This window comes from Bos indicus x Bos taurus, chromosome 13 (genome assembly GCF_003369695.1).
Source record: "Bos indicus x Bos taurus breed Angus x Brahman F1 hybrid chromosome 13, Bos_hybrid_MaternalHap_v2.0, whole genome shotgun sequence".
NCBI classification, from domain to species: Eukaryota; Metazoa; Chordata; class Mammalia; order Artiodactyla; family Bovidae; genus Bos; species Bos indicus x Bos taurus.
In genome coordinates, this window is record NC_040088.1 from 62,675,557 (window position 1) to 62,689,177 (window position 13,621).

The 13,621-nt window shown below is 37.4% G+C and overlaps 1 protein-coding gene across 1 annotated transcript in view; it reads right to left on the bottom strand.

Moving 5' to 3' along the window:
* Positions 1 to 13,621, bottom strand: part of MALRD1 (MAM and LDL receptor class A domain containing 1) — a 570,138-nt gene that overhangs the window by 516,674 nt on the left and 39,843 nt on the right. The window contains exons 8-9 of the mRNA XM_027560003.1: positions 9,484 to 9,650; positions 1,168 to 1,260 (exon numbers count right to left, since the gene is read on the bottom strand). Coding sequence (XP_027415804.1) covers positions 1,168 to 1,260; positions 9,484 to 9,650 — 260 coding nt within the window. The remainder of the gene's footprint in view (positions 1 to 1,167; positions 1,261 to 9,483; positions 9,651 to 13,621) is intronic.

Sequence of the window (13,621 nt, forward strand, 5' to 3'; positions counted from 1 at the left end):
CAAGTTTGCATAAATATTTAACAATTTATAAAATAGTATCAAAATGTTAACTCAATGGGCTATGATATAAACCTCAACTTCTGAGATTGCTACAAAAATGCTGTGATTCTTAAGTTCCAAATTCAGCTGCAAATTGGATTTAAAAAATCTGCATAGTCACAGTTCATATCACTTGGGTCCTCCTTTTAATACCTAGAAAAATGTATGAGTGTGATATTACCTTAAAGGAATGAAATTGGTTTCATAAGCCACACATACAATCAGCCTCATTATTTTACACTTACACTCCAGTATAAATGCATTTATGTACTCTCTATACAACACAAAATGAATGCAACCTTAAAGTACTGTACTTTAAAAATAAAAATCTAAACAGCAATAAATAATACCAGAATTTCAATGTTGATCTGACATTACTACACATTGCAATATTGCCATGATATAAGAAAAGAAATGACAAACTAACACTCAATATGAAAGTTTAAAAATGTTACCAGATATTTTTCTGCACAATCTCAACTCTATATACAACACAAAACCCAAGTTAATAATTTTAAGAGATAGCATTCCCACTGAGCATATGTATATTTCAGATGCATCTTTGGACAGACAGTTACCCATGCGTTATAAAGATATGAATTCCTGCATTCAAAATATTTGCATATACTCCCCTGATTTTTCAATACCGGTTTATTGTTTATCTGCTTCAAATGCAACTGGCTTCCTTGGTTGTACTGTACAGTGTTTGGGGATGCTAGGGAGGGAGCCCATGGAGAACGAGGATGCTTTAAACAAGAGTAGTTAATATTCTCATCATTTCAAAAACATTTGTTGAATACTGAATTATATAAAATTTGAATGTGTCAATCTTTTGTTTGTGAGTAACCTGTAGCTTCAGTATAAGAACTGTATTATTCTTTCCTAGATTTGATCAATACACTAACTCTGTTTTAAAAAAAAAAATAGTAGTTACTTTCTTGCTTCTCCACTCAAGCAAATTTGACTTGAGCACAGGTAGGTACAATGAAAACAAGTAATCGCTCTCCCTAAACATATGAGTTTGTATTTCTAATTTAAATGCTAATTTAAATTAACAACGAATGATAAATTCACTACAAGACTAAAAATTAAACCTATGATAAAAAATACTTGTTTTCCCTTTTATACCTTGAATGTCTTCAGTTCTTCTGGTATTACCACATCCACTTTCACCCATTTTCTGTGAGTTGATGTGTTGTATATCCAAAATGTTTCTTCTTCCTTTGATTCAAAGAAAAAAAAAACATCACTCATTCCCAAAATTCAACTCTCATATTTATATACGTGCCCTCTTAATTACATTTCAGTAGAGTTGATTGTACCTGTAGGGTATTAAGAACTAAAAAACTGAAGTATTGTTTAAAATGGCATATTATATTTTAAGAGAAAAATAAAGAAATGGAGATAGGGAGGGGTGAAAAGAGAGAGTGCAGAGAGTGTTGAAGGTAGGGAAAATACTCTTTATGATAATATAATGATGGGTCCATGTCATTCATTATACATTTGTCCAAGCCCACTGAATATGCAGCCCTAAACATGAACCCTAATGTAAATTAGAGACCTCAGGTGATAATGACATGTCAGTGTAGGTTCATCAATTGTAACATGTGTGCCATTCTAGTGGGAGATGATACTAATGGGGAAGACTGAATATGTGGGAACAGGGGGTGTATGGGAGATCTCTATACTTCCTTTTGATTTTGCTGTGACTCTAAAACCACTCTATAAAAATTATCTTTTAAAAAATAAGGAAATAAAGTATATATACATAATAAAGATGCCTATTTTTTATGATGGAGAAAAAGTTTAGAAGAAAAATTTGAATGGAATCTTGAATAAAGTACTACACTTCCAAATATAAAATTCTAAGTATCAAATAGCTGTGAAAAGAAGAGAAGCAAAAAGCAAAGGAGAAAAGGAAAGACATAAGCATCTGAATGCAGAGTTCCAAAGAATAGCAAGAAGAGATAAGAAAGCCTTCCTCAGCGATCAATGCAAAGAAAGAGAGGAAAACAACAGAATGGGAGAGACTAGAGATCTCTTCAAGAAAATTAGAGATACCAAGGGAACATTTCATGCAAAGATGGGCTTGATAAAGGACAGAAATGGTATGAACCTAACAGAAGCAGAAGATATTAAGACGACGTGGCAAGAATACACAGAACTGTACAAAAAAGATCTTCACAACCAAGATAATCACGATGGTATGATCACTGACCTAGAGCCAGACATCCCGGAATGTGAAGTCAAGTGGGCCTTAGAAAGCATCACTATGAACAAAGCTAGTGGAGGTGATGGAATTCCAGTTGAGCTCTTTCAAATCCTGAAAAATGATGCTGTGAAAGTGCTGCACTCAATATGCCAGCAAATTTGGAAAACTCAGCAGTGGCCTCAGAACTGGAAAAGGTCAGTTTTCATTCCAATCCCAAAGAAAGGCAATGCCAAAGAATGCTCAAACTACCACACAATTGCACTCATCTCACACGCTAGTAAAGTAATGCTCAAAATTCTCCAAGCCAGGCTTCAGCAATACGTGAACCATGAACTTCCAGATGTTCAAGCTGGTTTCAGAAAAGGCAGAGGAACCAGAGATCAAATTGCTAACATCCGCTGGATCATCGAAAATTTCCAGAAAAACATGTATTTCTGCTTTATTGATTATGCCAAAGCCTTTGACTGTGTGGATCACTGTGGAATCAACTGTGGAAAATTCTGAAAGAGATGGGAATATCAGAGTACCTGACCTGCCTCTTGAGAAATCTGTATGCAGGTCAGGAAGCAACAGTTCGAACTGGACATGGAACAACAGACTGGTTCCAAATAGGAAAAGGAGTCCAGCAAGGCTGTATATTGTCACCCTGCTTATTTAACTTCTATGCAGAGTACATCATGAGAAATGTTGGGCTGGAAGAAGCACAAACTGGAATCAAGATTGCTGGGAGAAATATCAATAACCTCAGATACACAGATGACACCACCCTTATGGCAGAAAGTGAAGAGGAACTAAAAAGCCTCTTGATGAAAGTGAAAGAGGAGAGTCAAAAAGTTGGCTTAAAGCTCAACATTCAGAAAACGAAGATCATGGCATCTAGTCCCATCACTTCATGGGAAATAGATGGGGAAACAGTGTCAGACTTTATTTTTTGGGGCTCCAAGATCTCTGCAGATGGTGACTGCAGCCATGAAATTAAAAGATGCTTACTCCTTGGAAGGAAAGTTATGACCAACCTAGATAGCATATTCAAAAGCAGAGACATTACTTTGCCAACAAAGGTCTGTCTAGTCAAGGCTATGGTTTTTCCAGTAGTCATGTATGGATGTGAGTGTTAGACTGTGAAGAAGGCTGAGCGCCGAAGAATTGATGCTTTTGAATTGTGGTGTTGGAGAAGACTCTTGAGAGTCCCTTGGACTGCAAGGAGATCCAACTAGTCCATTCTGAAGGAGATCAGTCCTGGGTGTTCTTTGGAAGGAATGATGCTAAAGCTGAAACTCCAGTACTTTGGCCACCTCATGCGAAGAGTTGACTCATTGGAAAAGACTCTGATGCTGGGAGGGATTGGGGGCAGGAGGAAAAGGTGATGACAGAGGATGAGATGGCTGGATGACATCACTGACTCAATGGACGTGAGTTTGAGTGAACTCTGGGAGCTGGTGATGGACAGGGAGGCCTGGCATGCTACGATTCATGGGATCGCAAAGAGTCAGACACGACTGAGCAACTGAACTGAAGTATCAATGAATAAACCAACTATTTAAACATTGATCCCACTGATACTACTACATTCTGCAATATTGCCTTGATTAAAGAAAAGAAAAAATGCAGGCAAATATTTAACATGAAAGTAAAAAAATGTTATCATATATATTTTCTGCAAATCTCAAATATTTTTTCCTATGGAAGAAGTCATTCCAAGTTCTAAATAATACAGTTCTTTTTTGGAGATTATATTTCTATTTTACTCTCCAGTCACTCAATCAAAGACCTTTCCATGTCTTCTAAAGCATCCTATGTCAGGTGTCTCTATGATGGTCATTTTCCAGGTTGCAAAGTATATGCAAAACTATGTTACTATATACTAGGAGGTCATTTATTTGATAAAAGTTTATAAAGTACTCCACAATTTTGCCCATAGTGTTGGACTTCATGATTTTGATTGTGCTTTCATGCTATTAAATAACCCTATTTTCCTTAGATTTAATGATATATATATATAATCACTGTGGATGGTGACTGCAGCAAAGAAATCAGAAGATGATTGCTTCTGTCAGGAAAGCTATGACAAATCTAGATGATGTGTTGAAAAGCAGAGACATTACTCTGCCAACAAAGGTCCATATAGTCAAGGCTATGGCCTTCCCAGTGGTCATGTACGGTTGTGAGAGCCGGACCATAAAGATGGCAGAATGCCAAAGAATTGATGCCTTTGAGCTGTGGTGCTAGAAAAGACTCCTGAAAGTCCATTGGACAGCAAGGAGATCAAACCTGTCAATCTTGAAATCAACCTGAATATTCGTTGGTAGGACTGATGCTGAAGCTGAAGCTCTGGTATTTTGGTCATCTGATGTGAACAGACAACTCATTAGAAAAGTCCCTGATGCTGGGAAGATTGAAGGCAAAAGGAGAAGAGGGCATCAGAAGATGAGATGGCTGGATGGCATCACTGATGCCATGGACATGAACTTGGGCAAACTTCAGGAGATGGTGAGGAACAGAGGGGCCTGGAGTGCCACAGTCCATGGAGTCGCAAAGAGTCAGACTTGACTAAGCAACTGAACGATTATATATATATACACACACACACACACACACACACACACATATAGATAGATAGATAGAGATATATAGTGAAATACAGTGAAAATGCAGACAGTGGCATAAATGTCTCAGGTTAAACTCTGAGGCCATCTCTGTGACCTCCCATCTGTGAGATAGGAAACAGCACTGGAAGGTGACATCTAATTGTAATCCAGATGACACATGACATCCATCATTTTCAGACTCTTAAGAGCCTTTATCTCCTTACTTGGTTTCACTTATTTCATTCATATGCAAGATTTTCTAAATATGAATTTCTTTTTAGCTTTGTTCGTTGCCCTCTTTTATCTACTCCAATTTCTAGGTCTTAAATATTTCAGAGAAGATAATCTAAACCCATTAAAATGTACTTCATTCTATTATTTATTTATATGAACAGTTAAGACTTCCATAAGACAATGAAACATACATGGAGGACACATATTTTCAGCTGACCGTTTCCAGGTCACATCACGATGAAGTTATAAAGGGTTGAGAAATACAACAAATTTTCTTTCAATAATTTCTTAAGCAACTTTAGTTATTTAGCACTGAGACACTATGTCCTCCGCTAATGCTTTTATTGGCACTACCAGGCAAGCTACATTCACCACGTCTCTTCACTTTCACTTTATGAGGGTAATGTGCAGTTGTTTTGCTCTTTCTTCACAATGACTAATTGATTTTCCCCATTCTACCTGAAGAAGAATGCATTTACATTTTGTTCAAGAGGCTGAGCATAGTTCTTTCTAAACTTAACTTAGCATTTGAAAAACCATTTAATGGTATATTGTGTATGAAATCCAGACTTTTCTACCACATTTTCCTATCTGACAACACAAGTAATGCAAACAAAAAAAATTTACTCCAACTACATGATATCAGCTTTTAGTTTATATTTGCCCATACTCTCAGACTTAGCTAGTTACTTTCAACAGGTGTCAATGTAAAACACAAACCTTCAGGTCAGAAAAGCCTTCAAGTGATGTTCCAATTTTCTACTATCTTAAAATCAATCAAAATTATTTAAATGTCTTTACTCTCCTAGACTAGCTTCCCAGGTGACAGAGTGGTAAAGAATATGCCTGCCAATGAAGGAGATGCAAGCGATGTGGGTTGCATCCCTGAGTCAGGAAGATCTCCTGGAGAAGGGAATGGCAACCCACTCCAGTATTCTTGCCTGGGAAATGCCATGGACAGAGGAGCCTGGTGGGCTACAGTCCATGGGGTCACAAATAGTCAGACACGGCTGAGTAACTGAGCACACACCTAGAACTTAGCAACTGGACAAAAACAACAACAGAACTCCCCCAGACCAGGCTTAATAATGCCATTTTACCTCTCAAGAAAAATATTTATGATCAGATCTCTTAGACTTCTCTGCTTCTCCCCCCCCTCCCCCATCTTCCAGTGGGGGGGGGGGGAATCAGATATCAAGTTCAAGTTTTTGTTTTTTTTAACTACTTTTGATTGCATGTGGTGATAGGTCCATGTACTTTAGCAAAAGCTCTTCTTCAAGGAGAGCTTATTATAGCTTTAAAACTTGTATCATACAAGAAAATATATTTTTCTAAGGCATTTTCTTTCCTTTCCCAACTACAGGATCCTCCTATTTATTTGCCAGTGGGAATTTAAAAAATATATAGAAGTCACCACAAGCTGGGAACCCTTACTATCCTTGGCTCACTGACATGGCAACTTTCCTGAGGATAAAGATAGGCTGTTGCTATGATTATTATCTTATAGATGATGGGCAGAGACTTAATCCTAAGAACAGTTAGATGGTACATACACTGAAGCTGACTTTCAAAGTTTCAACTTTTTATATAACAACTTTTCTTTCACCTATTTTTTATTTCTCAAGCTCTAAAGTACTCCAAAAATAAAATTGTGCTAAGCATTCTCCCTAGATACTTCTTGGTTCACCAGCACACGTTATCATAAGGGTTGTTTTTGTTATTCTATCCACAGATTATGTTAATGATCATTTTCATCAAGAGTTAATTTTTTAAATGATAGGTTTGAAGTCCTTTTTAACTTTGTGACAAAACATCAAGTTGTAATTTAAATGTACTGTGATGCAGATTTTTCACTACTGACCGACGTGTTACATGTAGCGAGCACAGTGAATAGTGTCAGAAAAGACTGGACAGTGCCTTGCAGAATACTGGTGAGCTCATGGATCAAGTATCAGTCAACACTGCCTCAGATGTATACCTCCAATTGGTTCTGATTAATACACTAGATCAGTTCTCCACGGTTAACTTCTTATAATGTGGGAGACAGAATCCTGAAAAGTCTATTATTATTATATGACATAGTATCTGAAACCAATTTATTTGCACTTTTTTCTTGTACAGTCCCAAAACCAGAGGAATGATACTGCTCACTTCCAATAATTCATAATCTCCATATACATGTACTGAAACATAATCCACCACTGATGTTCAGGATATTAAAATAATCCTTAGTATTAGAAGATAAATAACACAACTTTCTACTTAGGGTAGTAACTCATTCAACATTTAATGAATATTAATTACCCATCTTGTGAAAAGCAGTATTGTAGCACCATACTTTTTAAAACGCATCTTTAACCATAATATAAGCTCAACAAAATCTCACAATTTTCTTTTTACAATGCCTTTGTTGAAGAAGGATTTGGAAATTACAGAAAGTTTCAAAGTACATGAAAGTTCACTGGACTGGTTTACGTGGCACAGCTGATAATAACTAAAAGATGCTTGACACTTGAATGCTACAACATATATACATAAAGTTAAACCTATTTTTGTTTGTGAAATTTCTCCAATTATCTGAAAAGTTTGCAGCCCTACAGAAAGGGCAGGGAGATGTTTCAGCCCCTCCACCCACCTCATACCACGTCAAATTGAATGAAATATATCAAATAGATTCTTGGGCAGTAGACTGCCAAATACTACTGAAAAAAAAATGTGATGAAAATATAGTTACAAAATGCTACAAATTGTGTCTCATCCATGTAACAAAGGAAAATGTATTAGGCCATCTAATGAGAGTATTCAGCTTTAGAAGTCTGTGAAGGTCCTAGAAAAGAGAAGGAAAAAAACTGGATATGATGAGAATGACACAAAAAGAAAAAGGGACAGGTGAAATGATAGAACTCAGGAGAAAAAGAATGCCTTGTCAATGTTCGAGTATCTTGGTAATAAGAAGTCTGATACTTGAGGATCAACTATGAAGTCACTTCACACTTCTAGAGCCTATTGTACAAGATGAAGTACAGAAAGAGAAAGACAAATATCATATATTGATGTATATATATATATATGGAATCTAGAAAGATGGTAACTGATGAACCTATCTGCGGGGCAGCAACGGAGAGGCGGTCATAGAGAACAGGCTTGTGGACACAGAGGGAAGAAGAGGGTGGGCCAAATGGAGAGACTAGCCCTGAAACACATACATTATGTGTGTAAAATTAGATAGCCGGTGGACATTTGCTGTATAATACATGGAGCTCAGATCTGGTGCTCTGTGACAACCTAGAGGGCTGGGATGGAGTGGAGGGTGGGAAGGAGATTCAAGAGGGAGAGGACATATGTATACCTATGGCAGACTCATGTTGATATATGGCAGAAACCAATGCAATATTGTAAAGCAATTATTCTCCAATTAAAAATAATGAATTTTAAAAAAAAGAACAAAAGAAAATGCTTCTGAAAGACGGTTAGTGGCACCTGATAAGTACAAGTGACAAACTTCCGTTGAAGAATGAACCTGACTGATGTCACACAGAGGTTTCAACTCAATTTACCCAAAGCCATCTGAGCAAAAGGAAACTTGATTGGAGGCTTTTACTGTCCTTTCCAATGTCAGGATTCCTGCCATTATTGTCAAATGTCTCCCATTTCTACAATGACTGCTGTTTACCCCTACAATTTCTTTATTCCTACCTGTAAATAAATTTCTCACAATAGAAATTCTCAGTGTCTCAAGTATTTTTTGCATGTGTAGAGAACTGTTTTAAATTATAGTTTTTTTTTTTTTTACTCACTAGCATTACCACTACAGCTTTCACTCTGCCCAATGCACTATTTTTTTCCACTTATATGACTCATTTGGCTTATTTAATCAGCAATTACCAATCTTTTAAAACTGTATCTACTGTAACAGAACAAGTAATTTGCTTCCATCATATTTATAGCTTTAAGGATACAGAGATTAAAAGTCCAGAGCAGATCACATCAACACTTCAGTGTAGAGTTAATAAGATGGAATCCCCAATACATTATGACACCATAGTTTCTTTTAACATATTTTCATGAATTTTAAAAATCTTATGAAGTTTTTACAAACTACCACCATGACTTTTGTACATGACAATATCTCTGAAACCAATTTCTTGGTACATTTTTTAAAGGTATACCAAATAAACAAGGTCCTACTGTATAGCACAGGAAACTACATTCAGTATCTTTTACTAAACCATAATGGAAAAGAAAAACATAAACTCCACCTCAGAGGAAAAAAAAATAAAAGTGTAGCAAATAAAGGCAAGTTAAAGAATACCTTCAGTCTACATATAACTAAGAAATAGAAAAACAAATTGCCAAGAATAGAAATTTCATTTATTAATGAATTTGAAAATAATACAAATTTCTTCTCACCTTATCATTGGACAGTCCTACTCTGAGAACACTGTTTTCCATAGCGTAATAGAATCGAAGATGGCAGCTCCTGCCCAGACAGTGACACACGGAGCTATTCAGATAAGCCCTGCTGTCTAAATGGTTAAGAGTAGAAGCTTGCTTAGCCCCTATCCATAGACAGTAACCTGAAAAATAAAGGGGGGAAAAGCAACTTAGAAAAAAAACCCAGCTGTTTCTGTTTGAACAAAATTATCGTGTTTCTGGAATTTTCAAAATCAAGTTTGAAACACAAGTATTTTATTTAAAAGAATAGGATTTTTTTTTAAATGACATCAACTACAAATTATAGATTTTCACTTTCGTATTTTCTTTTTTTTTTTTTGATGTGGACCATTTTTAAAGTCTTTATTGAATTTGTTCCAATATTGTTTTCTGCTTTGGTTTTTTCAGCCATGAGACATATGGGATCTTAGCTGCCTGACCAGGGGTAGAACCCTCACCCCCTGCATTGGAAGATAAAGTCTTAACCATTGGACCACCGGGGAAGTGCTGCCGTATTTGATTTCTAAAATGCATTGTAATTTCATCCTAATTCCTGAAATCAAAGTTTTATACCATCCTCAATATGAATGTTCTTATAAAAAGAAATCTATTGATATAAAATCTCTGTGCCACCAAATGATCATTTAAATGTCACAATGCAATCTTTCTTTAATCAAAAATTCCTCATCTTTCTTCCCAGAATTATTTTCCCTTTTGATTATTTTTTCTATTCTTCACAGGAAAACCTTTATCATTTAAGGGAATGTAATTTAAACTGCCTCTTTCTGACCAAACTATGTTGAAGCACCAGATACTTACAATCCCACTAAATTACATGGATGGGTTTTGTAGTACATAAAAATATTGTCAATCAATTTTTCCCATCTGATTCTTAAAACTAATTTGGATTTGTTTAATTCAGTAATACATATAATGCAGAAATACAAAGCTATTTCTATATTTTCATAACTTTAATTTTCAAAAATAAGGTCTTTTGAATGCTCTATTTCCTTGTAAGATAGCAAATATTCCTACAGCTTCAAAAATAAACTATGAATTTAGTGAAGCTCTGATTGACTTTAATCAAAATAGTACAATAAATTAATACTTTGCCTCTGACCTATACACAAGGAAATGATAAATGACATAAAAATACAGTTTTATAAAAGCAGAGACAGAATAAGCACAAGAGAAAACATTTCAAAAGATAAGGAAAAATAGATATGATGAACAGAGCTGAAACCATAGAACTCTCAGACTTGAGACCAGACACAGGCTGTAATAGCTAGAATTTCAACTACTTCAAATGCTGCACAGTCCTGAATGAACAGAGTCTAATTCTCTTAATGAAGTTAGAGATTAGGGCTGGGAATCTTGCTTATAAACTGAGATGGGAAATATGTTTACCCTCATTGCTGTGGCTAGGGCTAAGTGACAGAATGTGGAAAACATATGAGACCCTAAAACAGGAATGTTACTCACATAAGGTTCTGGGTTGCTGAGTAATACCACAATAAAACAGCTGAACAAGAAGGCAAGAACAAAGAAAAAGAGCTGTAAAGAATAAAGGTAGTAGAGAAAGAGAACAAATCTCATTGAAAAAGAGCCTGCAAGTTTTCCTGTTTCTGGACAACTATGTAAAGAGTTTGGGAGTTGCTACTCCCGTCCACTCAGCAAGAAAATATATGAAATGAAAATCAACAACTCCTCTTATACCCCTAAGAAAATTGAGATCAGGGTACAAACCACTGGGCAGGAATTGGTGACACAAGCAGAAATAGAGAATCACAACACACAAGACCAGAATCCCAAGAACACAAGCTTCTGTGGGAATCAGTGCTGGGGTGGAGAAATCTGGACTGTATGAATGAACTGCTAGAGGCTCAGTGTGAACACACTTAAGAGCTGAAAACTCCAGACAGTCCCATCTTAGGGAGGACCCCATTCTGTTTTACCTCCAGGAGCCCTACCAGATTCTCACAGTAAGAGTTAGAGCAAAATCCCTTTTTGCCTACAGTTGAGACATTACTTTGCCAACAAAGGTCCGTCTAGTCAAGGCTATGGTTTTCCTGTGGTCATGTACAGATGTGAGAGTTGGACTGTGAAGAAGGCTGAGTGCCAAAGAATTGATGCTTTTGAACTGTGGTGTTGGAGAAGACTCTTGAGAGTCCCTTGGACTGCAAGGAGATCCAACCAGTCCATTCTAAAGGAGATCAGCCCTGGGATTTCTTTGGAAGGACTGATGATAAAGCTGAAACTCCAGTACTTTGGCCACCTCATGCGAAGAGTTGACTCATTGGAAAAGACTCTGATGCTGGGAGGGATTGGGGGCAGGAGGAGAAGGGGACGACAGAGGATGAGATGTCTGGATGGCATCACTGACTCGATGGACATGAGTCTGAGTGAACTCTGGGAGTTGGTGACGGACAGGGAGGCCTAGCGTGCTTTGATTCATGGGTTTGCAAACAGTCGGACATGACTGAGTGACTGAACTGAACTGAGGGAGAAGAGAAGGCAACGGCAACCCACTCTAGTACTCTTGCCTGGAAAATCCCATGGATGGAGGAGCCTGGTAGTCTGAAGTCCATGGGGTTGCAAAGAGTCAGACACGACTGAGCAACTTCACTTTCACTTTTCATTTTCCTGCATTGGAGAAGGAAATGGCAACCCACTCCACTGTTCTTGCGTGGAGAATCCCAGGGATGGGGGAGCCTGGTGGGCTGCTGTCTATGGGGTCTCACAGAGTTGGACACGACTGAAGTGACTTAGCAGCAGCAGCAGGGGAATAGATGGTTGCATGGCACCACTGACTCAATGGACATGAGTTTGAGCAAGCTCCAGGAGATGGTGAAGGACAGGGAAGCCTGGCGTGCTGCAGTCCGTGGGGTTGCAAAGAGTCAGACACGACCGAGCAACTGAACAACAACAACAACAAGGGGAAAGGGGGCTTCCCAGGTGGCTCAGTGGGTAAAGAACCTGCCTGCAAACGCGGAAGACCCTGGAGATATAGGCTCAATTCCTGGGTTGGGAAGATCCCCCGAAAGAGGGCACGGCAACCCACTCCAGTATTCTTGCCTAGAGAATCCTGTGGACAGAGGAGCCTGGTGGGCTACAGTCCATAGGTCGCAAAGAGTCAGACAGGACTGAAGCAGCTGAGCACAGCACAGAGGAAAAGGAAAGTACTCATTTTGAAATATACCTGGCCTCTCCTGTTATTCTGAACAAGGCTTTCACTCAAACTATTTGCCGCCACCACCATATAACTGACTGCGGTTGAGATCAGGGAGAAGTGAAATATCAAATCCATTAGGTTCTAACCTTCCACATGAAGTGAGGCAAATATCCAGACCCAGTCCCCTCTGGCATTCCTGTCTCACCTGATGTAAGGGAGGAAGATTTGTGAAGGTTTTAGAGCAAAAGTACCATTTCTCTCAAAGACTGAGATTGACTCATGGGACTATAGGATGCTTCCCTTCCTCTCACAAGTTATCACCACATCAAAAGTGGTCTTGTAAAATAACAAGGGCATGTTATTAAAAGAACAGCAGGCCTCAGACCTTATTTCAGAAGACATCTCTAGGGAAACACAAAGACAACGGTGGGACAAAAACAAAAATATCAGATACAATTTTCATCTCAGACATTAAAAGCTATCACCATCAGTAAACAGAGCCTAATCTATAGCTGGAAAAATATAAAAACTCATATTATATACCTATTTATCTTAATTCCAATATGCTTGGCTTTCACAAAAAAATTACAAGGCGTACTAAAAGGCAAAAATATATAGTTTGAAGAGAAAGAAAAAGCATCAGAACTAGGCCCATAAATGACAGGGATATTATAATAAGACTGAAAATTTTTTAAAATTAGGATTAATAAGTTAAGAGTTCTAACAGAAAAAGTAGAAAACATGCAAAAAGGATAATATAGGCAGAGAGTGTAGAATGTTAGGAATAAAAAACACTAGAACAGAAATGAAGAATGCCTTCAAAGAACTCATTAATAGACTGACTCAACTGAGGAATGAATCTGAGCTTAAGAATACAATAGGAACTTCCAAAACTGAAAAGCAAACAGTGGGAAATAAAGGAGCAATTCTATAATTCTATCT